The 26,930-nt window shown below is 39.8% G+C and overlaps 1 protein-coding gene across 1 annotated transcript in view; it reads right to left on the bottom strand.

Annotated features, from left to right (window-relative positions):
- The window catches only part of emei (transmembrane protein 161-like emei), a 196,903-nt gene that overhangs the window by 52,063 nt on the left and 117,910 nt on the right, over nt 1-26,930 (bottom strand). The window contains exons 8-9 of the mRNA XM_068393608.1: nt 15,776-15,950; nt 6,694-6,790 (exon numbers count right to left, since the gene is read on the bottom strand). Coding sequence (XP_068249709.1) covers nt 6,694-6,790; nt 15,776-15,950 — 272 coding nt within the window. The remainder of the gene's footprint in view (nt 1-6,693; nt 6,791-15,775; nt 15,951-26,930) is intronic.

The raw sequence follows: 26,930 nt of genomic DNA on the forward strand, positions 1-26,930 counted from the left end.
ACTGGTTGTGATTTATTGCGCCCCAGTATTATATCGACACCTTATACAGGTGAGCGAGCTGGGTTCAACCTGGCATTCCCATGCAATTTTTTCTCTGGTAATATATAGCAGTTATATACCTTAGAAATGGTGCTATAGGAGCATTTCACTGGGCGACACGGGTCGGAGCCCAGAAATAATACATACATACATATACCAAGGCATTTCCCCCAATTTTGGGGGGTAGCCGACACCAAACAAATGAAACAAAAAAGGGGACCTTTCCTCTCTACGTTCCTCCCAGCCTGACAAGGGACTCAACCAAGTTCGGCTGGTACTGCTAGGGTGCCACAGCCCACCCTCCCCAGTTATCCACCACATATGAAGCATCATAACACTAAATCCCCTACTGCTGCTACCTCCGCGGTCAACCAAGGCACCGGAGGAAGCAGCAGGGCCTACCAGAACTGCATCACAATCGCTCGCCATTCATTCCTATTTCTAGCACGCTCTCTTGCCTCTCTCACATCTATCCTCCGATCACCCAGAGCTTCCTTCACTCCATCCATCCACCCAAACCTTGGCCTTCCTCTTGTACTTCTCCCATCAACTCTTGCATTTATCACCTTCTTTAGCAGACAGCCATTTTCCATTCTCTCAACAGGGTCAAACCACCTCAACACATTCATATCTACTCTAGCTGCTAACTCATTTCTTACACCCGTTCTCACCCTCACTACTTCGTTCCTAACCCTATCTACTCGAGATACACCAGCCATACTCCTTAGACACTTTATCTCAAACACATTTAATTTCTGTCTCTCCGTCACTTTCATTACCCACAACTCCGATCCATACATCACAGTTGGTACAATCACTTTCTCATACAGAACTCTCTTTACATTTATGCCTAACCCTCTATTGTTTACTACTCCCTTAACTGCCCCCAACACTTTGCATCCTTCATTCACTCTGACGTACATCTGCTTCCACTCCACCATTTGCTGCAACAACAGACCCCAAGTACTTAAACTGATCCGCCTCCTCAAGTAACTCTCCATTCAACATGACATTCAACCTAGCACCACCTTCCCTTCTCGTACATCTCATAACCTTACTATTACCCACATTAACTCTCAACTTCCTTCTTTCACACACCCTTCCACATTTTGTCACTAATCGGCGAAGCTTCTCTTCTGCGTCCGCAACCAGTACAGTATCATCCGCAAACAACAACTGATTTACCTCCAATTCATGGTCATTCTCATCTACCAGTTTCAATCCTCGTCCCAGCACTCGAGCATTCACCTCTCACCACTCCATCAACATACAAGTTAGACAACCACGGCGACTTGTATGTTGATTATTATTATAATTACTATAATAATAATAATAATAATAATAATAATAATAATAATAATAATAATAATAATCAGTTACTGTACTCTGGAGGGACTGAGAGATTGCCTATCTTATTGATCTTTTTCTTGCTATTTTGAAGATTAATAATTTATATTGTCCTTAAGCTACTCTTGTAGGTATTTTCTTTATCCTTACTGGGCTACTTTCCTTGTTGAAGCCCTTAGGCTTATAGAATCCTGCTTTTCCAACTAGGGTTGTAGCTTAGCAAGTAATAGTAACAATAACAAGTACCCATCTCAAGTTGATTGATGTCGAGACATGCAACTAATTGCAAGCAACTGCTCTGTAGGGGAAAGAAAAATCCCATCCTCCAACTGCCTTCAATAAAAGGGATTTTGACGTAGGAAAAATCTATTTTTGGGTGATGTAGCCATGTCGTCCTTATGGAAGTTCCCTCCGGCTGCTTCCTACTGTATAATATTTCTGCGATTGATATTATAGGAGAATTACCATCAGGTATCACAGGGTTCTAACCCCCGGAACGACTATCTGAAGATATCGTGTATAAAAGTTGGTTGTGTAAGTATGCTTACAGATCGGTAATACTAAAGTAGTCAGTACTCCCTAGAGGAAGATGGTATTACAGCTACTGTATCCCTTAACCCTTTTACCCCCAAGCTATTTGGCACTTTCCAACCCATAACCCCCAGGCGTTTTCTTTTTCAAGCACATTTTGCAATATATTTCTTTTAAATTGCTCTAAGAGCCTTAATTTTTGTCAGAGAGGTCAGGTTGGTCTCATTCCTTTGAAAAATGCCTGAAGTTTCTCATAAAGTTATCAAAAATATGCAAAAAAATGTAAATAGCAGTTTTTTGCAAGGACGTACCGGTACGTCCATAGGGGTAAAGCGATGAATTTTGTGAAACGTACCAGTATGTCCATTGGGGGTAAAAGGGTTAATGATTGCTATTATTATTATTATTATTATTATTATTATATTATTATTATTATTATTATTACTTGATAAGCTACAACCTTAATTGGAAAAGCAGGTTTCTATAAACCCAGGGGCTCGGGCTCCAATAGGGAAAATAGCCCAGTGAGGAAAGGAAAAAAGGAAAAAAGGAAAATTAAAATATTTTAAGAACACTAATAACATTAAAATAAATATCTCATATAAAATATAAAAACTTTAGCAAAACAAGAGGAAGAGTAATTAGATAGAATAGTGTGCCCGGATGTACCCTGAAGCAAGAGAACTCTAGCCCAAGATGGTGGAAGACCATGGTACAGAGGTTATGGCACTACCCAAGACTAGAGAACAATGGTACCATTTTGGAGTGTCCTCCTAGAAGAGCTGCTTACCATAGCTAAAGAGTCTCTTCTACCATTACCAAGAAGAAAGTAGCCACTGAACAATTACAGTGCAGTAGTTAACCTCTTGAGAGAAGAAGAATTGTTAGGTAATCTCAGAGTTGTCAGGTGTATGAGGACAGAGGAGAATATGTAAAGAATAGGCCAGATTTTTCGGTGTATGTGAATGATTCGTTTTGTCCAGAACCAATAGAACATTAATCAATGTTCCCAATATAGACCACTTCTTCCTATGGCTGAAATTCTAAAGAAACAAAAAAATGTTTGTATTTCTTTGTTTCCGATCGGTAAAACTGGCATAAGTTCCAAATGTTACCTCCCAGGGACCAGATTCGCTTATGCGAAGTTTCAGCTGGAAAATAGAACAGTCTACTCAAGAGTAAACTAGTTAAGTCTGGTTACAGGAAGGTAGGAGGGAATGCATACTCTGACTTCCCGTAAAGAATATAACCATAAAAAATAATGATATAATAGAACAAAGTTCTAATTGTATGATGGTACCTATTCCTGAATGGTCGAAAAGGTCACTTGCCTGCATGTGGTTGCGCCTAATGTACTTCTTTGCCTCTGGGTAAGTATACGAAAACGAGCCTGAGCTCGCTTGTGGAAAAAAGTATGTGCGACGAATCATAAAATTGTTGCTCATAGAGATTAATCATCAACTAGTTGTAGCCTTGTTAACATGTTCATGGGCGTGTGGGCATCCATGAAAGGTACATGCAGCTAGTGCAGCGATCAAACTGACATGGGTATTAAATGTTTGCCTGCATGTCTTGTGAGCGGAGCCAACGTTCCCATAAGTGAATACAGTACAACCTTGCTAAACTTTGAACATGTTAGTAGAAACTGATGCTATTCTCTTGGGAATAGAGGCTTGCGAAAAATAACCTTTCAAGGTTATGTCTTACAAGACCATTGTATGAGTGCTCCGAAGACCTCTCCATTCCATGAATACGTGCTTTCTATCGTTCGTAAACGTTAGTCTAAGCTTACGCTATTCCCTTGGGAAGTGGCGGGCGAAAATTAACCTTACAACGGTATATCTCACTAAACCTGTGTGTGAGTGCTACGAAGAGCCTTCCATTCCAAAGGGAAAACAAGCCCAAAAAAGTAACTCCTAATGAATGCGTTTCACTAAACTCGCCATCTAACAAGACTCATTGATGGCATGTGATGGCCGCAAGCAGTTAGCTGGCATCCTAAATTGCGGAAATGATCCCTGAGGGTTATATCTATCGAGATTCGTCGTACAACTTTAGGTTTCTACCTCCCTAGCAAGGTATAGAAGCGTATGGGCAAGCGCGCATGCATAACCAAAGTAGCTCGTGTCATCCATATATTATTTATTATGAGGATGGTAGCTTGTAGGGGGTAATTATATACCAAATCAAGTGACACAAATTTTTATAGACAGGACGAGGTGGAGGCGAATGATTACCAACGGCCAAGACATAGTAATTCATTAGTAGTAGTAGTTAGCGAGCACCTGCAGTTGCTCAGACCTCATTACAGAAGGGAGTTCCTTGCACACCTTTCCTTAGTGTTAGGTAGGCTTTCTCTTATGAAAATGAATAATCTGACATGCAAGGGTTATTTGCCTAAGCATGAAAGAACCCAAACCCTTGCCAGGAGCCCAGAGGTTAGCAAGGAAGGTCTTGTGCACTAGTTGTTTTGTGAGGTGAGGGTTAGCGATGAGAACGTTAGAGAGCGCTGGTGAGCCATAAAAAATGCTAAATAATGTCAGCAACCACTCACAAAACGCTGACGATACATTTGCACATCCGCATGTGTAGGCAACTTGAATGTCTGTACATGATATCTTTTGTTTAATTCATTGTGCATCAGCATGTGCTGGCAACGTAAATGTCTGTGCATGATATCTCTCTCTTGTATAGCGAGCTAGGTGTCCCATAGTTACTGCTTATTCATAGTGAGAAGACAAAGGTAAAAGATGTTTTGAATATAGTTAGGCTGTTCTCACCGTACTTGTGTGGTATATAAAAAGTCCCCATGGCATGGGTGAGTGAGGTATTAAACGCATAGAATGACATGTGCGCTAAACACCCTCTACAGTTGGGCTCCTTCAACTGTATGTTGCAGCGAGCGAGTAGGTAAGCTCGAAGATGGTAGCAATCTTAGCCCCTCGTAGAGGGTAGCGCTCTGAACTCCTCGCCCCTAACCTCACTGGGTGAGGGGTTATACATGTAAGCGCATAAGGCACATCATTCTTTTGTCAAAGAACAGAAGTTTCTCCTTCCTAAGAGTATGAAACTACGGCCAGGTCTCGAAGTTCCTGGCCTTTTAAAGGTCCATGAGCTATGTTGTATTTTGAAGAGGTACGGTGGAGGCAAGAACCCCAAAGAGATATGGCCTACGAGAGGTTTCTCCCATATAAGAAATATAAACCAGGAGGCACACATCCCGAAGGGTTTGGCCTCATACAGCTCCAATAGCATTGTTATCTCTCTACAAGACTAGTTGATGGGAGAGGCGGCTACCGCTAGCGGTCGGCAGACATCAACATCTGCAGCAATGACCCGAAAGAAATGTTGCTCAAGAGCATCGTTGTACCCTGGGCCACGATGGGAGAGGCAGTGACCACAAGCGGTCGGCAGGCATCACCATCTGCGACAATGACCGCTCCAAACAACTTGCAGGGAATGGACGAATCTAATCCCATAAGAGGAATCCTAGGGAGGGGAAATCCTCCTCCTCAGTCTGCTTCTACTACCCTTCTTACATCGAAGCTATAGGAACAAAGGTGAGCGGAGGCAGTGTGTGTTACAGTAAACGGTAACACTTACGGAAACCATTCTGTATTGAAGAAAAAAGGAAAGTTAAAATTCTTTGGGGCATTTGTTTCTTTATTTTTGTTGTTAAACCGAATAAAGCAAAGTAGATCCTATTACATCTGTTCTCCTCCAAACTGAAATGCAAAGTGGCTTATGTTGGTCACTGCGTGTGTGAGGAGGGTGGTGGGTCTACCTCCCACTGCCCCTCACTAACCAGGGAAGGTTAGTAACCCTTCGCTAAAATTTTTACGGCTAGTTTCAGCTGGCCTGTAGTAAAAAGCTGAAAGGGTTGCATTTGGTGCCAGAACAAATAAATAGTACAATGCATTGTATTGTAAATATTAGATAGAAGACAATGATATAATATAACTTATGATTTTAAACCATTTTCTTGCGGTGACAGAGATATGATGGACACAAGTTAGCTGACACTTGGGATAATTCGCCGTCAGCGGATAACTCATTGTCGTCTTATAATCATGCCAATTGATTTACAATTTATTTGACATACACGCACAATATCTGCCTTCTTTTCCCCGCTATCTAGTTTTGTAATAATGGCTACTTTCCTTTCTACTGAAATGGCTTAGCATTTCTTCACACTACTAGCACTATTGCCATTAATTTTGTGCTTCATTGCACTACCACTAGATATTTACTTATCAGCCATAGTTAATGTTATTGTAATTTAAAAGTAATAAGGCAAAAATATGGCGGAGGTAAAACACACAAACAGCTACAGCGATCACAATAGCAAACACAATATATTTTGAATAAAGTAGGTTGGTGCTGCCCACCCTGGGTGGCAGCGCCTGGATTGGGAGCCATTCGGGAGTGGCGCTAATTTTAAAATTATAACTCCATGGAGTTTGAACATATTTTTTACTTGCAGTAGTTGCGTTTGTAACTTTTATATTTCGAAAATCAGATGTCTGTACCTTAAGGACTGTCTTTACATTCACACATGGGGGTTGTAACACAAGCAACAATACAAATAGCCTCTGTATAACAATTATCATAAATCATTAACTTATTTACTATTTTACAGGCTACGAGATTGCAAGAGCCCATGCATGGCAACAAGGCCCAGGCAATTTACAACAACAACAAAATATTCAAGTGTTATTTTCTTTTCTATAAATTCTAATTACCTAACTAATAAACTATAGGATATTACTAGCTTACCTAGAGTTTTAAACATCAATGCTAAAAACACGCAGAGAATAATCGGTGCGACGTACTGAAGGGTGACTACACACAGGTAATAAAAAACTCTTGCAATCTGAAAAATATTGATAAAATTTAAATTTCAACACACCTTTTGGGCAATATTATATAAATTTCACTTGAAAAAACTGTAATGTACATTTATAATGTATAATTTCCCATTAAAAAGTTTTTAATCCCAAACATCTAGAGATTAGAACTATAAATACTGTTAGTGAACATAGTTACAAATACCATTAATATAAAATAAACCAAGACTGAATCACTAAATAAAGATCTAGCTAAAATTAGTGCATGGTGCAAATTATGGGGTATGAAGTTGAAACCTAACAAAACTCAAAGTATGATTGTAAGCAGGTCAAGGACCGTGGCTCCTCAACATCCTGATCTCAGCATTGATAATGTTTCTTTCACTTTGTATGACTCTTTTAAAATTTTAAGTGTGATTCTCGACAGCAAATTTACTTTTGAGAAACACAATAGGTCTGTGTCATCTTCAATTGTACAAAAAATTGGCTTATTGAAAAAGCCTTTCAAGATTTTTGGTGATCAATCTATTCTGAAGAAGTGTTTTAATTCTTTCATTTTATCTTGTTTCGGGTATTCTTCTCCTGTTTGGTCTTCAGCTGCTGATTCTCATCTTAATTTGTTGGACTGGAACTTATGGTCTATTAAATTTCTTATTCCTGATCTAAATACTAATCTCTGGCACTGTCGTTCAATTAGTTCATTACGCATGTTGCATAAGATTTTTTATAATTCTGACCATCCTTTACATTCTGATCTTCCCGGACAGTTCCCTATAGTTCATAATACTAGGTATGCAGTTAATTCTAATAGTCAGGCCTTCTCCATCATGAGGCTCAATACTATACAGTACTCTAGAAGTTTTATTCCAACTGTGACCAAGTTGTGGAATGATCTTCCTCATCGAGTAGTTGAATCAGTGGAACTTCAAAAGTTCAAACTCGCAGCAAATGTTTTTATGTTGAACAGGCTTACATAAGTCCTTCTATAGTTTACATATCAAATATTTGTTTTAATGTTGTTAATGTTTTTAAAATATTTTAATTTTCATTACTTCTTATATTGTTTATTTATATCCTTATTTCCTTTCCTCACTCGGCTATTTTTCCCTGTTGGAGCCCTTGGACTTATAGCCTCTTGCTTTTCCAACTAGGGTTGTAGCTTAGCTAGTAATAATAATAATAATAATAATATGGTATTTTTATTATAAAATTAATTTTTGAATATACTTACCTGGTAGTTACATATATATAGCTTAAATCCCGCGTTTCGTCGCGCGCACGGCAGAAATTCAAATTTCGCGGCAATCTCCGCCATGACAGTACATGAGTGCCATTTCTCATAGGTTACTAAAACCATTCCCAATATTCCTCAGAAATTCCATACCCTGTTTTCAGAGGGGAGGAGGGAGGGCCCTTTTATATATGTAACTACCAGGTAAGTATATTTAAACATTAATTTTATAATAAAAATACCATTTTTAAATATGTAACTTCCCTGGTAGTTACATATAAATAGCTGATTGACACCATTAGTGGCGGGTAGAAAACCTCATCCCATCGGGAATTCGTATAATTATTAATAGCTACAATTAGTCGTACCAATAATCTGGTTCTTACCTGATAAGGAAGCTGGCTTCATAGTTATTCTGCCTCATTTGCCTGCATTCCTCAAGAGACTCAGCAATCCACCCAGGGGGCTGTAAAAGTCTCTGTGGTGCTGCCAAAAGGTCCTCAACCTTAGCATGGCTAGACCTCCACCCTTGCTACCCTGGCATAGCCATGGATAATGATTCTGACCACCTACTCCAAAGTTAAAAACACACACCATAAAAAACTAACTTAACTTGCATCCCAAACTGTGGAAGGCTGCAACAACCTTCACAGACAGCCTATGAACACAAGTACAAGAAAAAAGGCAAGGGTATATAATAAAAAAGGTTATAGTGAAGAGGCAGTAGACCCTTCTCCAACTACGACGCTGGAGGTAACATAAGGACCCAGGGAACAACAATCTTCACATTGTGTCTGGACATCCTTGAGATAACAGTCTGTGAAGATTGATTTACTTTGCCAGAAAGTAGCCTCCAAAATTTACTTCATTGACCTATTGTGCTTGTGAGCCATAGAAGTTGCTAAAGCTCTAACCTCATGTGGATAGGGAAAACTTCTTACTTCACAATTCTGGTGAGCTTCCCTTATCAAATCCTTAATGAAAAAAGCCAGGGTATTCTTTGATAAAGGCAAAGAGGGCATTTTAACTCAGCACCAGAAGTTGTCTGCTTGTCCTCTCAGGTGTTTGGACGCATGCAGATAAAAATTTTAGAGTTCTCACTAAACAAAGGCCTCTCTCTTTTTCCTGTCCAATTAAGTGAGATATCTCTGGGATGGTAAAAGATCTTGGCCAAGGTCGATAAGGATTCTCATTTTTGGCGAGAAAGCCTAGCTGAAGGGAGCAAATTGCATTGTCTCCATTAAAACCCACCTTCTTGCCGATGGCTTGTAACTCTCCTATTCTTTTGGCTGTAGCCAATGCTACAGCCAATGCAATTAGGAATAGTGTCTTTTTGGTAAGATCCTTCTAAGAAGCCTTGTCAAGAGGTTCAAACCTACTTGAGGTAAAAAAGGCCAGGACTACATCCAGGTTCCAAGAGGGGGTTGGATTGTCCTTTCTCTTAGCAGTCTCAAAAGTTCTAATGAGATCCGAGAGATCCTTGTTACCTGACCCGTCAATGTGTCTGTGACGAAAGACGGAGGCTAACATGCTGCGGTAACCCTTGATGGTAGGTACAGCCAGCTTCTCTTTTGTTCGCAGATGCAACAGAAAGTCTGTTATTTGGGCTATAGAGGTACTGGTAGAGGAAAGTTTGTTAGTCCTGCACCATTCTCTAAACACTTCCCACTTAGATTGGTAAGCTCTAAGAGTGGATGTCCTTCTACCTCTCGTGATAGCTCGTGCAGCTTCCCTTGAAAAGCCCTTCACCCTTGCCAGCGTTTGGGATAGGTATTTAGAACCTGATATGATCTTGGAATTTTAGTTAACTCTCTATGTGGGGCTGTTGAGTATATCGCTCCGACTTGGTAACGTTCTGGGGGTATCTACCAGCCATTCCATCACCTCTGCAACTCAAGGTCTCATGGGCCAAAACGGAGCTATCAGGGTCATGCGGGCGTTGTGCGATTCCTTGAACTTTTTCAGGACTCTGTCCAGGATCTTGAATGGTGGAAAAGCGTACACGTTTAGGACCCCCTAGTCCAAGAGAAAAACGTCCACTGCAGCTGCTTCCAGGTCTGGGACTGGAGAGCAATACACTGGCAACCTCTTTGTCAATTATGTAGTGAAGAGGTCTATCGAGGGTTGACCCCAAAACATCCAAAGGCTGGTGTACACCTCATGATGTAGGGTCCACTCTGTAGTTAGAACTTAGTCTTCCTCTGCTGAGAGGTCCGCCCTGACATTCTTTTCCCCTTCTATGAAGCAAGTTATCAGGGTTATGTCCCTCGCTTTCGCCCACAGTAGTAGATCTTTCGCAGCCTCGTAAAGTGAGTCTGAACGAGTGCCTCCCTGCTTCTTGATGTAGGCCAACGCTGTGGTGTTGTCTGCGTTGACCTGAACTAAGTTTCGTTGGACTCCCTCCTGAAAGTGTATTAATGCTAGGTGAATAGCCACTAGCTCCTGAGACTCTTCCCACAGACTCGATATCTCGACCTTCCCCAGTGTTGCACCACACCCCACGTCTGAGGCGTCGGAATACAACGCTAGGTCTGGGTTCCTCTGATAAAGTTCGAGGTCCAGGAGTTTGTTGGCATCGTGCCACCAACTCAAGTGATTCCTGATCCCCAGAGGAATCGGCAACCACTTTTCTAGACCTTGACCTCTCGTCCAAAATTTGCAAGATGGAATTAAAGAGGCCGTAAATGAAGTCTCCCCAGGGATACGAACTGCTCGATCGATGAGAGGGTACCCAGTGGACTCATCCATTCTCCTACCGAGCAGGACCGTATGTCAGGAAGTGTCGCACCTTTTCTAGGCAATCTAGAATGCGTTTCGGGGCTGGAAAAGCCCGAGAAACCATGTTTGCGAGGGAGTCAGTTGAAATTTTGCTAGGTTCACCACTAGACCTAGCCGTTGCGTCAAGAACATTGTAATTGAAGACTCTCCAGACACTTTCTTGCGACCTGGCTCTGAGTAGCCAATCGTCCAGGTACATTGATAACCGTACTCCCTTCAAATGTAGCCAGCGAGCCACGTTGACAACCACTCGGGTGAAAAACGTAGGGAGCTGCGCTCAGTCCAAAACAAGGTGCTTTGAACTGATAAGTAGTTTCTTGGAACACGAATCTCAGAAAATTTCTGTAGTTTGGGTGTATCAGAATGTGGAAATACGCGTCCTGCAGATCTAACGACACCATCCAGTCTCCCTGTCTGGTGCCTGCTAGGACTGATGCAGAAGACTACAAGGAAAACTTGACTTGCTTATGAACTTGTTCAGAGGACTTACGTCCAGAACAAGTCTCCAGCCCCCCGAGTTCTACGGAACTTGAAAAATTCTGTTGTAAAATCCCTCTGATGAGAGGACTTCTACCACTTCTATTGCTGCTTTTGACAGCATCTGGTTAACCTGCTCTTGCAAGAGCTGTTGCCAGTAGTGGAATACTTGTGTCTGGAGATTGAGATCACTTTTGGGGTTTGGTTGCTGTTTGGGGTTAAGAGGTTGACCTCCAGCACCCATTCCCTGGCCTCTTCTAAACCAACTCTCCCACGAAAGGGCCGACGCGTAGGAGAGCTTCCTTCTCCTTCCCGGCTACAAGGTTAGTCGGAAGCACTTCTTCACAGTCCTTAGCAATCAGATCTAGCATTGCTTGTGCGTAATAGCAGCCTATAAGTCCTTCACTAGCTCTGAAGGGAAGAGGAACTTTGCTGTGAAAAAGGGTTGTGAGTTCGACCGACCCGTCCCTCATGGTGTCTGAATATGCCCTTCAGTAAGTGATCCATCTCCGACGTGGACGGCATCACCTTAGCCTTAGTCATGGCTGGACTACGTGAGGCATCAACGAAAAGGAGAAGTCTCCTTGGGAGAAGGTAGGAACATCCAAACCGAGAACCTCCCCAGGCTTGTACCACACACAGGATCTAGAAGCCAGTCTCGTAGGGGGAAAGGAAAAGGTTGTCCTTCCTTGTTCTTTGTCTTGAGAATCCAATCGTTCAGAGTCGAAAAAGACCTCTCGACCGATCTGTCTAACAATGTTTCATTGAAAGAGAAAGATTTCTGGGGTCCACCCTTCAAAAACTGCGAGGGCGGGCTCCGAGGTATAGCCTGCTGAAAAGTCCTCCGGATATAAGTCAGCCAGAACTGCAAGTAATCTATAAGCTCTGCTGCATGAAGAGTTTTCTGCGTTTCCTTCTCTGAGATCTATCCTGGCATACCTGATAAGGAGGCTGTCTTCATAGTTTTTAATGCCTCATTTGCTAGCATTCCTTGAGAGACTCGGCGATCCACCCAGGGGGCTGTAAAAGTCTCTGTGGGGCAGCCACATCCTCTAAAGGGATAGCGATCTCCGAAGAAGAACGAGTGGGAGAAAACACGCCTCGCCTTGCATGCTTGCGTCCCGCATGTGTTCACCATGCTGCGAAGAAGAGTCATGCTGCGTCCACCATGTCTCGAGGAAGAGTCATGTTCAAGTGCTTCAAGCATAAGTCCATCATGCAGCAAGGAAGCGTCAACATAGTGACCCGCATGCTGCGAGGGTAAGTCCTGCTTGCGTACGTCCAGCGTGTGTCCCGCATGCTGTATGTTTACAGCGTGACGTGAGGAAGCATTAGCTGCGTGTCCAGCAGGAGAGACAACTGCTTGTCTATCATGCTGTGTGGACAAGTCCTGACTGCATGCGTCCAGCATGCCGCGAGGGAGAACCTTGCCGCCTCCCCTAACGCATCCAGATCGCTGCGAGGGAGCGTCCATGAGCGCTGCAGCTCGCATGTGTTCTTGCCGCGAGAGCGCGCTTGGAACTATGACGTGCGCAATCCTGACGCGTGTGCATCCAGCATGCTGCATGCGTTAAGCATGCTGTGAGGGAGCGTCAAAATCCTTGCCGCCTCCCGTAACACGTCCAGATCGCTGGTCCATGAGCGCTGCCGCTCACGTGCGTTCTTACCGCGAGAGCGCGCTTGGATCTATGACGTTCGCGATCCTGACGCGGGGCAGCGGCCCGCTCGCATGTGTCCAGCAAGCTGCATGCGTCCAGAATGCTGCAAGGAAGCATCCTGCTCACGTGAGTCCACCAAGCGTTGCGCATGCTGCATGCGTCCAGCATGCTGTGAGGGATCGTCAAGATCTATACCACCTCCCGAACCGCGACCAGATCGCTGTGAGGGAGCGATCTCGACGCTCGGTTCCATGACAAGCAACTCTCTTGTCTAGCAGGAAGGGAAAATGTAAAACGCCAGCCTCGCGTCAACCGACGGCGAGGATAACACTTTTACCTCGCCTTTCCAATGACGAGGGTGAGCGTACTGGGATACGTCAACAGGATCGCTCGAGGGGACGTTCGTTCGCTGATCAAGGTCTAACATCTCCCTTCGCCTTTCAATTTTCCTTTTCCCAGGGGTTGGGGAGCATGGAAGAGGTCCCGGGCTAGGAGTATGACGGACACGAACGAACGCACCCTCCACTGCACTGCGTCATTTTACGTGCCACTGAACACTAGCACTTTTAACTATTTCACATTAAATCATAATAGACCTGCCTGTTGCGAGAGGTTATACTCTTTTGCCATGGGCTAGAAAGAAAATACAATAGGTTATATGATTAATATTAGTATTCTCAAAATCAAAATATTAAATAACGATACAAAGTATTGTGAAACAATAACGATCGACAAAGAGTACTATGTAGCGTAAACTGACTGTGCGATCGTGAAATCTCTCTATAAATCGAATATTAACTAAAGGAAATATACTAATAGGACAAATATATACTTAAAAATAATATATTTCCCTACATTATAAAAATTAAAGTACTTATGCTTAGTAAGTTAATATTTTAAACATTTCTTGCAAGAAAAAGAAAATAATTCACATATTTGCAAGTCATACTAAGTACATTACGCCTGTGACATCATCGCGATGGCAGACTGATTTCTTTCAAGGCATTCAGATCTCGCCCTGTTAAGAGTTTACGTCACATAATAATGTTTTTCCTTCCATTATATCTTTAAGAGTTGTTCGTTAGTTAATAAAGTAGGGGGAAAAATTCCTTGACCCTATTCATTTCAATCTTACGAATATAGAAAAGAAAACCAATACACACATGCCCTCTGCTACATATTGTGTGGGAAACAAGAGCAGCTTGAAAGCCGGTCTAGCCCTACACACAAAGTTTAACAGAGCCATCTTGAAAATCAAGTTAAATTAAACTGTCCAAGTTGGACCAACAAAAAACTATCTTATTCATGTGAAAAGGAAAATCCAATATCTTCGATAGTTGAAAGGTAGGTACTTCACCAAATTGTAGAATAAAGTAATATATCAGCGAAACGAATTTCCTAGGTGTTGACTCAATCAACGGCAGGGAATTTCTGAGGAACGTTGGGAATGGTTCTAGTAACCTATGAGAGATGGCGCTCATCTATGACCACCTGTCATGGCGGCGATTGCCGCGAAATTTGAATTTCTGCCGTGCGCGCCACGAAACACGGGATTTAAGCTATATATATGTAACTACCAGGGAAGTTACATATTTAAAAAATAATAATACAGTACTGTAATACTTTAAATCCATCATTTCTAACTGTACCATTAATAATTTTCTAGGAAAAGTTATGTATTTCTCAAAAAGAAAAAAAAAACTGGCAAGGCAGCCACACAGAAGAAACCTAGAACAAATGTAAAGTAGACAGCTAAAAGGTGAGTAAGGCCTACGGCATAACGTGTGAGGGACACTGGAGGCATTACCCACCATGGGGCAAAAGGAAATGCCCTATTATTGACTTGGGAATTTCCATTAGTAACAAAACTGTTGGCATACCAAGAAATAGCACATCTACTCAATATAGAATCAGCATCCCAATGCAGTATTTCTGTGTACCATAGGCCTTTCACCCTTTTCACTGGTGAACTTTAATAATAATCTTCACGGGAACATCATCAATGATGATGCCCCCAAATTTAGGATATAATTTTAAAGTACTATATTTTCTCATAATTTGTTAATGCCAATGTAAATTCTACTATCTCCATACTAGTATATGCAACCCGTCAAAAATGATGGCTAAATATTTTCATAGACATGCACACACAGATTCAACCCTTCCCATTCCTTCCCCATTTACTAACTACAATTCCTATCACCCATAGTTATACTTCTGGCCATGCCGCTGAGCATAACCGACATACACAGATTTTCTGGAAACAAAATAAAAGAGTAGGGGCAACTAAATGGAGATCACAAACCTCCTTTATTATTAGCCGTATGTGAAAAAGGTTTACTCCTCATTTCTTTATGTCTGCATGTTAACAGCATCTTGTTTTGAAATTTAATAATGAACTACCCAACTACCCTATTGCAATCCTTCAAATCTTTTTTTCTTTATAAATTGTAGTGCATTTTGACCATACTGTATATTTTGAAATAATTTTATTTTCTCTTCATTTATCTTAAAACAAACCAAGGAAGATTTACATTCCCATAATACTAAGCATTCAACATAAAACCTCATAACATATTGTTCATTAAAATCTTCTTTCAAATCATTATTCCTACATTAAGTGGTCAGTTGCCTGAGCATCCCCTCAAATGCCTTCTATCAAAGACATCTTCCCCCAAACCTCTTCTCCATATAACTTTTCACTTTATCTCACCATATAATTCTCTTCTTCCCTCTCGATATCCCCCCAAAAGGTTCCTCTCAAACCTTCCTCACTCACTACCCACCATCCATCCTCCACATATGCCCACACCATCTCAGTCGTGACAGTCATGAGCTTTGTTCACTAAAAATATATATATACAAACCTTCTTTTGCAAATCCTTATTTGAAATGCGGCCAGATTCCTTCTTCTGCAACTCAATCTTTTCATGTGCTATGTTTAAGTAAGACTGTAGATAATAAGGCATCATGCCTAACCGCAACAATCCAACAGCTAATATGAGGATGATTCGCAAGATGTCAAACATTTGGGGGGTCATTCTGTTGAAATAAAGGAGACAATCTTACATCATATCAGATGATGATTTTCAATGCTTGAAACTTAGATTTTTTTATTAGTCTCAAAAGTATTTTAACTACAAAACCAAGTTGTTCCACAGCTACACTAAAATATCTAAAGTTGGCAAAAAAAATCTGCTTTAAATATAAAGTGAAAATTGTATGACTTGGTGGGCCAATACCAAAGGAAATAGAAGAAAAACATAAAGCCAAAATCAATGAAGCAAGTGTGCCCAAGATAGAAATTTCAGAGAAGTTTTATTACTCCACACAGTGTAATACAGTATTTCATTTAGCCATACAGTATGCTGAGCAAGGAGCAAGGCACAATAGACACTAGCCCTTATTGGGTCAACATACTGTTTTACAAAAAAAAAAAAAAAAAATAATAAATATCTTCTCTTGAATCCATTTTGACTCCACCATGTTAATCAGTTATAATCACCATCATCTCCTCCCATACCTATTGACGCAAAGGGCCTTAATTAGATTTTGCCAGCCGTCTCTATCTTGAGCTTTTAAACCAATACTTCTCCATTTATCATCTCCTACTTAACGTTTCATAGTCTTCAGCCATGTAGGCCTGGGTCTTCCAACTATTCTAGTGCCTTATAGAGGCATAGAGGCCAATTGAAAAATTGGTGAACTGATCTCTCTTAGGGAGTGCAAAGAGCATGCCAAAACCATCTCCATCTACCATTCACCTTGATCTCATCCACATATAGCACTTTAGTAATCTTTCTTAGTTTCAATTCTAATTCTGTCCTGCCATTAACTCCCAATATTCATCTAAGGGCTTTGTTCTCAAATCTACAAAATCTGTGGAATGTTGTTTAATTGTGTACCATAACTCATGTCCATACAGGTACACCAATCTCACTTAACTGATATATAGCCTGGTTTTTATATGTAACTTTAGGTGATTTGAATTCCAAATTTTACTTAACCTTGCCATTGTTTGATTTGCTTTTATCAATCTTTCATTAAACTTGAATTCTAAAGATTCTGTATTAAAGATCATAGTTCTTAATATTTAAATTATTTCATCTCATTAATCCTTTCTCCTTCCAATGATATTTCATCTTCCATTGCATATACCATTTTCATAATCTCTGTCTTTCTTCTATTTATCATGAACCCAACCTCATGTGACATTTCATGAATTCTGGTAAGCAAGCTTTGCAAGTCCTGTGGTGTTCTGCTAATAAAGACAGTGTCATCAGAATACACTAAGTCAGCTAATTTCCTGTTACCAATCAAGTTCAATCCTTCTCCACCATCCCCAACTGTTCTATGCATTATAATATCCATCAGGAGGTTAAACAACATAGGTAGTGACACATTTCCATGGAGACTCCACTGTTAACTGGAAATTTGTTTGATAGAACTCCACTAACATTAACTTTGCACTAGCTATGCTCATGAACAGGCAATCAAATTTCCATATTTAAAATGAACCCATAATAATACTTTCCCCAAAATTGGCCTGTGCACACTATCAAAGTATTTTTCAGTCCACAAATACCATCAAGAGTGATGCCTTTGTAGTTATTGCAATCAGTCAGATCTTTTTTTGCCATTTTCACCAACGCTCATAACTCCCATTCATCAGGCTTTGCCTCTTTACACCACATTCTACCAAATAATCTCGTAGGTATTCTGGTTGTCACTTCATTTTCAGCCAATATCATCTCAGCAGTTATTCCATCATATCCAGGGGTTTTCCATCTCTTGAATTTTTCAATGATAGCTTCGACTTCAAACACACTGGATTCATTCATGGGCACATCAAGGTCATCCTCAGCTTCATGTGTATTGATCAAATTATTCCCTTTATATCTCATATTCATGACCTCACTAAAGTGTTCCATCCAAAGTTGCATTTCTTCATCTGTTATTATAACAGATTCATCTCTCTTTTTGATGTGTATATGCTTCTTCTTTGCCCCCGTAGAGATTTCATTAATAATTTTATGAGCAATTCTTACATCATAGCCACTACCTGCTTTCCTATACAAATATTATCTCCAGTCATTCTTGGCTTTTCTTTTGATCTCAAAATCAATACTGGAATTCTTAACATGCTCTACCTTGTAATTCTAATTACTCAATTTAAAACTTTAAGCAATCAATTTCCGTCTGTCTTCTTTTTATAGTATCCCAAGTATCATTTAATACCCCTGGTTTTCTCCTTGTCACAGCATGTCCCAAAACTTCACTACCATCTGACTGATAATATCACACTATTCTTCATTAATTGTCTGCTCCTCTTCTCCTAAAGTCTCTAGGACTTCAAATCAATTCCTACATTCAATTGCAAAGGTTTTTCTGTGCTTATCTTCTAGAGGCTTAGTTGTATTCTATCTAGCCTATATTGCTGTTGGAGGCTTTCAGTTTTAATTTCAGTGTGCCAATGAGGAGCTGGTGATCTCTACCAATATCTATACCTCTATAGCTTCTTACATTTCTCAGATTCCTCCTCCTCCTCTTTATTAATGGTTACATGATCTATTTCATTTTTGTAATTGCCATATGGTGAAGTCCTTGTATATTTGTGGATATCCATGTGCTGGAAAAGAGTACCTCCAATAACAAGTTTTTTCTTGAACAAAAACTTATCAAATGTTCTCTTTTTTTATTTGCAACTTTGGCAAGACACTCAACATCCATCACATTCTCTATACCTTGATTATTCCTTCCAACCTTAGCATTGAAGTCACCAATCACAATTTTCATCTCTCATTGCACTCTGCAGTTCTTTATAGTATTCATCTTTCCTTTCTTCAGGGGAATCAAGTGTTGGTGCATGTGTACCAGCTCTACCTGTTCCTCCTAAGTTGATATATATATTGCCTTGGTCTAGAATTTCTTCACCAATCCTCTTACGTGTTTTACTTAGGGCCAAGATATCCAAACTATATTTCATGAATTTATTCGCTACTTGCTGTAACTTCCCAATCTGATTCATGGTTCCAACATTCCAATTACCATTTTTGAATTTTTCTTTAGTATTTATAAACAGGGAGACTCTTAGCACCCCGCTACACCTGGGACTGTGGTCTATTCCATCATTGTGAATCAACCATATTTTCTTAGGTCAATAAACTGGGTTAAGGAGGACGACTGAAAAAAATTGGAATTTTGGGTGAAATTTACGAATATCAATTTTTTGGCACCAATGACATGCGCATCGAGTGCTCTTATCAGACATAAAATTTCAAAGCTTTATTTCATCTAAAAATGGGTGAAAATATTTTTCTTTTTTAATTTCTTGCATAAAAAAGTATAAATAAAAAAACAAAGTTTAAAAAATTATTAAATATAACTTAAAGTACAAAAAAATGATAAAATATAACTTAAAAGTATAAAATGTGATAAAAATATAACAAAGTATAAAGAATTATGAAATATAACTTATTTTTCATTATAATACCACTTTTTTTATTAAAAAGTGAGGGACCAGGAACCATAAGTAAGGGGACCAGGTACCATAAAGGTACCCCCAAGAATGCCAGAAACACAATCTAAGTACTTATAATGCTTTATGTTAATTTTTAGTGATCTTTTTTTCATAATCTTTGTCAGCCGATATCTCAAAAGTAAGTTTTCCTATTATTGTTGCACTTCAAAACCTATCTTCTTCCATATTTATAGTCCAATTTCTATCATTTAAAATCCAGTGAATTCCTCGTTAAATTTTGCTTCAAACGTACCATAGGAAATTTGTAAATTTTAGTCTTCTATTTTTTAAATAATCTTTTAATTTTTGTTGAATACATGTAGTGCGTATATTCTTTTCCGTTTGCAAAGTTCATTGAAAATCAGTAACTTATTTTTATTTTTTTGTTATATTAAAAATTTATATGGTACCTTTAGTAGAGAATTTATCTCATTGTTTTATCTTTGATTTTTGCAATTTGGTAAAAAATGGGAGCCTTTAGGTTTTAACCGACGTCTTTTTTTTTCAAATTGGAAAATATTAATTAAAAATTGGGAGAAATTTAGTTGAAACCTATGGTAGAAACTTTTCCAGTCACCTTCCTTAAAAAGAAATCCTGTATTCATCCCTTAACATATAAATTAAAGGTAAATACTACTAAAATACTACTACTATCTTGTACACAAACTTAAAGTTCTTCCTTCCCTTAAACAATTTACCTATGATCTAAATCCATTTTCATTTCATACATTCCAACATTTGCAAATGTCTTACAAAATTACAAATTTCAAAGTAATTTTTATTTTTCATAATGATACAAACCTTGGGTTTTTAATAGAAAATATACTTTCACCAAAACTAGATACTAGCCATAAGACTTTTAATGAGGTATAACTACCCAACACTAGTTAGCGGAAGGGAAGGGGGTGTAGGGGGTAGTACCGGCTATTCCCATCACACACACCTGTGCTATATTGCCATATTTGATTGCAGGCAGGACTTGCAGAGGGATAGGTGATGACGGAAGAAATCTGTATAAATAGCTCATGGTTTTTTATCGTTAAGAAAAATACAAATTACTCTCAACTTTGTCATTTGTTCCAACACTCTATTACAAACCTTTTCGATCTTTATACAGACTCACCCTTACATGGGTGGAAGTCCTAACTAACTGGCTGGTTTTAGATCTGGGGTGATCCTCTGTGATTTGTACAAACTTTATAGTGGAACACCATGATCCCTAGCTAATTTTTCATGTATATGCACAACATAGCTGCCTGGACAATCCGTATAATTGTGTAATAACTAAACAATGTGACTTGTCCAAGTAAGACTTTTTGGAGCCGTAAGACTCCATATCCCTCACCATTGCCCAATTCCCACCTCCCTAGGGTAATGGGGACGTAAAAAATATACAGGTAGTCGTCAACTTACAACAAGAAGGTTAAATGAAATGACTGGAGATGCCCCCAAGCGGAATAAGTGAAATGAGCCGTCTCGGACAATTGTAGGCAAAAAGGTCGCGACCTGATGGCTGGTAGCTCATTATATGCATCGACACCCTACAAATTATTCCTACTCTTCAGTTAATAATGCCAACCTCATGTAATGCTTATGGATGTACTCAAAGATTAAACAAAATTTTAAATCCTACTATTTACATTTCATTGGCAAGTGCTCAATTTTCAATGTAATGCTGTATAAAATTGTAAAACTAGAAAAGTACTGAATGCTTGCAGCAGCAAGAATATTGGCTCTGCTGTTGAATTCATTAACATTATCAAAACCTATAATATCAATATTGTCATTGTTTATTATGATTACTAATCATTATCATTATTTCTTCTACATCATTAATATCTTTGGTACGTTTGTTTTACAGTTTTCCAAAAGATGAGTCCCTTAGAAAGGAATGAGTTAGAGTTACGCAACGAGAAAATTTTGCTACAACTACTAGTTCACGATTATGCTCTAAGCACTTCAAGGATGAAGATTTTGATAGATCGCTAACAAATTTGAATCATTTAATGCTCATCTCAAGAAGGAAGAGCTGAGCATGTTAATTTGTTAAGGCAATGTCTGGCTAAGCTGCATTCAGTGAGGGTCAAAATTATCTCTTGACTTTTGATGGACTATCAATGCATGCTGCTATGGTCAAAGAGCTTGGTTGGAGTCAAGATTCTGAAAATATAAAAACTTCCTTTCTTCATCCAATGACGCAAGAGCAGATATTTATATTTTTTTACCCAAGCCATATGCTAAAGTTAACCCTTTTACCCCTAGGCTATTTGGAAATTTCCAACCCTTAACCCCCAGGGGGTTATTTTTTTCCCAGCACATTTTGCAGTATATTTTTTCTAAATTGCTCTAACAGCCTTAATTTTTGTCATAGAGAGGTCAGGTTGGTCTCATTCTCTTGGAAAATGCCTGAATTTTCTCAAAAAATTATCAAAAATATGAAAAAAAAAATTTTATAGCATTTTTTCGCGAGGACGTACCGGTACGTCCATGGGGGTAAAGGGATGGCTTTTGTGAAACGTACCAGTACGTCCTTTGGGGGTAAAAGGGTTAACAAGAAATTTATCAGGTGAAAAAAATATTTTGTTGATGGGGAGGGAAACTTTATCAAGTGGGATTTTACTGGAAATTACATAAGCTTCACGAATGCAAGGGTTTGCATTTGGGGAATAAATTAAGAACGCAACATCTGGCATAGATTAAAAAAATAGATGAATGTTAAACTTGCAGGACAATTACTAATTGAATCTGTTGCAAAATTAATGCACTTTTGTCTTCATAACAATTTTGTAGGGTTAGGGATGCGAAGCAACAATCAATTTCATTACCATAATAAATAATTTGTTTGATGTGATGAATTCAAAGAATTTGTGCTGATGGGATTTTAAAAGACCAATACAAAAGGATAAAGCAAGAATCTTTAAAAATATTCTGGGTCATGCTGAATTACATCTAAGGCAACTTAAACTTCCATGTGGTAAACCTTTGTTGAATTCCAATCGCAAAACTGGCTTTTTTGGATTCATAATTTGTATACGGATTTTGATTAAAATCTATGATAATTTAATAGGCTGTCCTAAACCCAATTAAAATTTTTGTTAATGTATACGATGAGCAAAGATCACCTAGGACTCTTTTTTGGCCAAGTTAGATCTATGAGGGGAAGTAATAACAACCCAAATGCCCAGCAGTTTTCTGCCGCTTACAAAAGAATTTTAGTTCATAACGACTTGCAGGATGTGCTCAAAGGGAACTGTATGCCTCTGGAATCTGTAATTATTCTTTCAGTTTCAAGCAGAGTTAAGGACTGAGCTCTTTCATACAACTCTTCTGTTCAAGCCAGAAATTCTTCAACTGATAGGAACAAAATTTTGAATGACGAATGTTTTGAGATAAAACAAGCAGCTGACATTGATCAAGATGAGGATTACAGGTATTTTCCAAGTAGTCAACATCTGTCGTTGCGTTCAAGCGACATTGTTGCTTATAATGCAGGATTCGTTGTCTTTAAACTGGAACTGGAAAATCATTGAAGTGACAAACTTCTATTAATGCTCTTACTGGTACTGATAACAGTTATTTTTATTCTTTAATTAGATTGAAAAATAAAGGTGCTCTAATACACTAATCTGATGACATGATAAATATATATCTGTGCTGTTGAAAGAAATTCAGAGAGTTGGTACGGATATGGAATTGTATAAAAAAGGGTATGCAAAAAACTTAAATCTGTACAGTATTAGATCTTTATTCTTTTATAAATATATTTTCTAAATACTGTAAGCATATGTACGAGACTGAACCAGATAATCATATTGTTTTACTTATTATGGCTGTGGCAGAAAAATACTTGCAGATCACATATTCTAGTGCTGCTAAAAAGTTCTCAGCAAAATTACTAGCGAAAATTAAAATGAAAAGTTGTCAGACGTATACAAAACTGATACACTTTAGTGGACAGTAGTCACTTCCTGGATGAATTGTATGTCAACGTATAATTAAAAAAAAAAAAACACGAATCGTTTCCTTTGACCTTCTTCATGACTACTTCACTCTAGAGGCCAGAAGTCACTTTATCTTAAAGAATTTATGATTCTCTAACCAGATTTAACGACTATCCCAAGCTGTTGTCCTCTCTTTACATCTTTAAATACCCGTAGCATATCTGATCTGGAAGGATAAATCGTTAAATCCTTGTACCTAATGAAAACAATAGAAGGAATTATCCATTTACAAATAACATTTTTATCATTTTGTCAATCCTCCATTTTCCTGTCTGAGGATTGATCATTCTTAGGATTATCATAATACTCGAGAGTAACGCGGAACGTATGAGCGATAGCTGGTTACTCTCCTCCCAAGTTCTTTCTGCCTACGATACAGGGTGTGTCGGCTATGACAGTTGGCTTCACCATCTCCACCCATTTAACCTCCTTGACTTACAACCTATGCAACTTACGACTGTTCAAATTACAACCCCTTTTTCATTGTGATGACATCACTAATAGGACAACTATTTCCTTAAAAATAATAAATTTTCTTGTGTAAAAATTAATTAATTCATCTTGGTAAGCTAGTATTTTCTTTTATTGGTAATATATGGTATCTATTTTAAATAAAAAATGTATTAAGAAAAGTTTCAATATCCATCGAGTTCTTACTTCATCTTACTTTGAATACAAAAATTCTTTAATAAAGCATATGATATACTATGAACCAAGAAAATTAAATAATGATATACAGTAAGAAAGTGCCGATAAAATATGACTTAGTTGATTACAGTACTGTATCATGACACAGCATAATAAATCTACGGAAACTTCACTTTTCAAGTTCGACATACTGGACGTACTGTATGTCGAACTTGAAAAGTGACGTTTCTGTAGATTTATGTTACAACGTGTCTCTCAGTCCCTATCTCGGTTGTAAGTTGACCACTACCTGTATAACTGTATAAACATATACTGTTTCAGGTTACAGAAGGGAAATGGATCATACCTGCAGACAGCGGAGGCCAGCTTGCAGCATACCGAAGTTGCTGTATCCCAAGAGAGGGATGATGAAGGCAAGAAGCCAGTCACTCTTATCATTCATCCCAGACTTAATCCCTGGTAACATCTGCCCTCAATTGCCTGCTACTTGTCCAAAATAGGAGCTTGAGTTGTTTAGACCACTTGTTATGCAGCCACCATAGGACCGATGGAGAACATCGCCATGTTCCTGTGGATTACGTCTTGCAGGTATGGGGGGTGAAGGTCGTCAGACGTTTCTACACAACTGCTTGCAGTACCTGCACCACAGAGTATTTCTTTTTGAATACTAGGGATGAGTTTATGACCCTAACCTCATGGGCTTTGGGTTTACGCCCTTGCGGGGGAGTTAGGATTTAAGGCATGATCTATCACCTTGGGGATCCATGCAGAGATCGTATTCCTTGTGACTCTCCTTTTTACCCTCACCGTGCTAAAAAGCATTCTGTTGACTCGGGGGCGAGCTATAGTGGTCTGTTTGAGGTAGCACCTCAGCGCCCTCACTGGGCAGAATAACCGTTGATCTGGGTCATCTGTTACAGACCCAAGACTCAATCCAGAAGGGCCCGAATCTAGGATTTTGAGTCTTTGCAATAAACTCGGGGGATGAAGCCGAACATTACCTGTTCCCTATCCCCTTAAATGGGAGACGCCGCACGAAAGACCGTATAACTTACCGACTCTCCTGGCCTCTCCTGGCCAAGGCCAGGGCGACCAGGAAAACCGTTTTAAGTGTCAGATCAAGATCTGATGCCTGACACACCGGTTCAGGGACCGTAGTAAGCAAACTACGTTCCAGGGAGGCAGTCTAACTTAAGACTGAGGACAGGTACGCTCGAAACTCCGTATGAGGAGAGAGAAATCCAACGAAGAGGAATTATTAACTCCTTCAAATCAAAAGGCAAGGCTCAAGGCTGAGCGATAGCCTTTCACTGGTGTGACCAAGAGGAGTTTTTCCTCCCGAAGGTATAACTTAGCTATCACTGGGATATTGGCGGTGAGAGAGGGATACCCATTCCACGACACCAACCATAAAAGACTGCCAACTTCACCTGGTACACACCAGAAGATGACTCCCGGAGGTATCCAGACAATCTTTTTGCAACTGCCTGCAAAAAGCCTCTCTTCGAGAGGACTGTTGGATAACCTCCAGGCGTTAAATCTTAGGGATTCCACGCCTTAGGGTAAATCCTTACGTGTGGTTGTCTGAGTAGATCGTGACATGGAGAGAGCTCCCTCGACACCTCTGCGAGCAGATGTAGGTCTGGGAATCCTTCTGTAATATGTTACATCAGAGCTACGAAGGCCATCGACAGGTCTTAAAGATGCCTTACTTTGTTAAGTATTCTTCTTACTAGGCAAAAGGAGGAACACATAGACATCTAAGTTGTCCCACTGGTGTTGGAAAGCATCTTGCCAAAGAGCTAGGGGATCTTGTACTGATGAGCAATACGCTAGGAGTTTCTTGATGTGAGACATCGCGAACAGGTCTACTGTTGGCAAACCCCACAAAGTTAGGACTTTATTGGCTACCTGACAATCCAAAGACCAATCAGAGCCAACTACCTGAGTCACTCTGCTTAGATTGCCTGCGAGAAAGTTTCTCTTGCCCGGGATGAAACGGGCTGATAGAGCTACAGAGTTATCTTCCATATATCTCAACATTTCTACAGCTAACAGGTAATGGTGCTGTGAAAAGGTACCTCCTAGCTTGTTTATACATACCACTACCGTGGTGTTGTCACTCATCAATAAAAAGGAGTGTCCTGAAAGGAGCTGTTGGAACTACTGGAGAGCCAGAAAGGCTGCCCTCATTTTCAGGAGGTTTATATGGCAATGTCACTCAGACTCGGACCAGAGTCCGGAGGCCGTGTGTTGCAACATGTGAGCCCCCCTTCTTTTGATGCATCTGTGAAGGACATCAACTCTAGGGGGGAGAGAGAAGATCTACACACCCTGAGGAGGTTGATAACTGATACCCACCACCTCAAGTCTCTCTTCTGCTTGGGCCCTGAATCTAAGATTCAGGGGTCCTTGTGCTGAGCCCAGCTGGACTTCAGCTGCCACTGGAGAGACCAGATACGTAAGCATCCATTGGTCACCAGGCGCTTCAAAGAGGTCAGGTGACATGTGAGACGCAGCCAGCAATGGGCTGGAAGTGAGTCTCTCTATTCTGCTTTCTGCTTCCAGATGGGAAGACTTTGCAGGGAGGACTTCTTGAGGTTTACCAAAATCCGAAGATTGTGGCAAAACTAGAGAAGCCTGTCTCGGTGTTGGAGAACGGTTGCCACCGAGTCTCTCAGAATAACCCAGTCATCTAGGGATCTTAATAGACGAATACCGTTCTTGTATGCCCAGGTTGAAACTAGGGAGAACACCCTTGTGAAAATCTGGGGTGCTGTTGAGGCCAAAACAGAGCACCTTGAACTGGTCCAGGATGATCCATAGATACTTCCTTGATGATGGATGGACCGG

This window comes from Palaemon carinicauda, chromosome 19 (genome assembly GCF_036898095.1).
Source record: "Palaemon carinicauda isolate YSFRI2023 chromosome 19, ASM3689809v2, whole genome shotgun sequence".
Lineage (NCBI taxonomy): Eukaryota > Metazoa > Arthropoda > Malacostraca > Decapoda > Palaemonidae > Palaemon > Palaemon carinicauda.